This window comes from Rhinolophus sinicus, linkage group LG04 (assembly GCF_036562045.2).
Source record: "Rhinolophus sinicus isolate RSC01 linkage group LG04, ASM3656204v1, whole genome shotgun sequence".
Taxonomy (NCBI): Eukaryota; Metazoa; Chordata; class Mammalia; order Chiroptera; family Rhinolophidae; genus Rhinolophus; species Rhinolophus sinicus.
The window spans coordinates 169,361,714-169,363,940 of NC_133754.1; the positions used below are offsets into that span (position 1 = coordinate 169,361,714).

Here is a 2,227-nt window from a genome sequence, read left to right on the forward strand (position 1 = left end):
AAGTATCTACATGCTTGGAAAAGCAAGGTTGGCAGGTGAACAAATCAACTAGGCATTGGATGGCTTACTCAGAAAGTCAAGGAGTTTGAATCAGGAGTTTTGAAAAAGGAAGGGTAAGAAGACAGCCACCACGGTGTGGCAGGACAAGCTCTGGCAAAGATGTTGAAAGGATGAGGATTGCAGTTCCAGTTCAGCAGCCGTGTAATGTTGAGCAATTTAATTTTCCTTTGATTCTGTCTTCTCTCTTGCATAGTCAAGGTCAATCTTTGTTATTTGTTTCTTTGTTTCTTTATGCTGCCATCTCATCCTAGAAAGGATTTAAGGCAGAGAAGGTATCCAAGTTTCTTCAGGCACTCACATTCACTGGCTCTAAATTTGTCTGAGTTTCTTTCTGGAACAAATGTGTGATGATGCTATAGTCCAAAAACCTCTCACAACCATGAAACAGAAAAGACAGAAAATATCACTAAGTGCAAACTGGAATCACGTTGTGTACACATATCTTACAACCGTAAAATTATAGAGCTAAGGTACAAGTCAGTATTATAAGGGTGAGTGCATTACCTAGAATTTATCTGGTGAGTTCTGCCAGGGTTGCGCCCCCGGTAAAACCACAGGCATCCAGTCAGAGACTTTCATGTGTTTGATGCAATGACATTTTGCCCAGCAGTTTTTTCATTGCATCTTTGACTTCCTTGTTTCTTAAACTGTAAATTATGGGGTTCAGCATAGGAGTAAGCACGCCATAAAGCAAAGAGATGATTTTGTCTACTTCTGAGCTTGATGAAGAAGGCTTTAGGTACATGGAGAGCGCAGCCCCATAATACAAGATCACCACAGTCAAGTGGGCACCACAAGTAGAAAAGGCTTTGCTTCTTCCCTCTGCTGAGCTGATTCTCAGAATGGTGGAAAGGATGAAGACATAAGAGATGCAAATCAAGAGCATTGGAATGGGCAGGAGGAGCACACTGACCACCAGCATGGTCAGGTCCATGAGCAGCGAACTTGCGCAAGCTAACTTCAGCACTGCCAGAATTTCACACGTGAAGTGATTGATGAGATTCCCACAGAGGGGTATCTGCAGAGCAAAACTGGTTTCCAGCAGGGCGGTCAGGCAGCCCGTCACCCAGGAGACAGTGGCCATCTGCACACAGACTTGCCTGTTCATGACGATGGGGTATCTCAGCGGGTTGCAAATGGCCACATAACGGTCATACGCCATCACAGCCAGGAGCACACACTCCGTGGAGCCCATAGCAAGGGACAGATACATCTGTACAGCACACCCAGAAAAGATAATGGTTTTCTGGGATGACAGCAAGTTTACCAGCAAAGTGGGAATAGAAGCAGATGTGTAACAAACATCCATGAAAGAGAGATTTCCGAGGAACAAGTACATGGGGGTTTGCAGGTGTGGATCTAGGATAGTGATTAAAATAAGAGTGCTGTTTCCCAAAATGGTTATCAGATACATTCCAAGGCTGAAGACAAAGAGAACAATCTCTAACTGTGGGTATCTAGAAAAACCCTCCAGGAAAAAAAAGCTCCAAATGGTAAGGTTTTCTCCTTGCATTTCCTTTCTTTCATCTGTAGTTACTCTAGTCTTATTCTGTTCATTTCATCTGAGGACATACAGAGATGGGTAAAGTAAAATGTTCATTTACTTTAGGAAAACACTTTCAAACTTATTCTACTGTCATAAACACAATTTTACCACAAAAAAAAAAAAATCACAGGATAGTGTATCTATTGATCTAAGAGGGAAAAAATAGGTTTGATCTACATAAAATGTTGATTCTTCCACAACAAACTTAGAAAAGACTGAATTTGAAAACAAAAATAAACACACTTCATATTTGAATCTCACCCGTAGTCCTATGCTTCGCACACAGGTTTCCAGCAAAGATTTGAAAGTACTGAATGATGGAAAATATAAGTGAACACAATAAATTATTAAGCACAAATTGGAAAAGCCAGATAAGTGAGGAAAAGAAAATACATTTGTACAATAAAAACCAGTAATAACCTTCACTGGAAGAAGAAGAGGAATGCTGAAAGAAACAAACAAATGAATTTTAAACAAAAACCTAGGAAGTTCTGGGTCTAAATGAACTCTGTCCTTTCCAGCTAACAGCTTGGAGGTCTATATACTTGATTCAAAAATGATGACACTGTTTAAAACATTGCAGATATCTGTTCTGATTATATTTATGAGCCAGTTTACTAG

At 40.3% G+C, this 2,227-nt stretch overlaps 1 protein-coding gene across 1 annotated transcript; it reads right to left on the reverse strand.

The window, feature by feature from the left end:
- Positions 1–625: 625 nt before the first annotated feature.
- OR2K2 (olfactory receptor family 2 subfamily K member 2) lies at positions 626–1,660 on the reverse strand. Its single transcript, XM_019749525.2, has one exon. The coding sequence runs from the start codon at positions 1,571–1,573 to the stop codon at positions 626–628; it is 948 nt and encodes a 315-aa protein (XP_019605084.2). The 5' UTR covers positions 1,574–1,660.
- Positions 1,661–2,227: the final 567 nt, after the last annotated feature.

Excerpts from the sequence above, each read along its gene's own strand:
- OR2K2 (XM_019749525.2), bottom strand. The coding sequence starts at position 1,573 with ATGCAAGGAGAAAACCTTACCATTTGGAGCTTTTTTTTCCTGGAGGGT.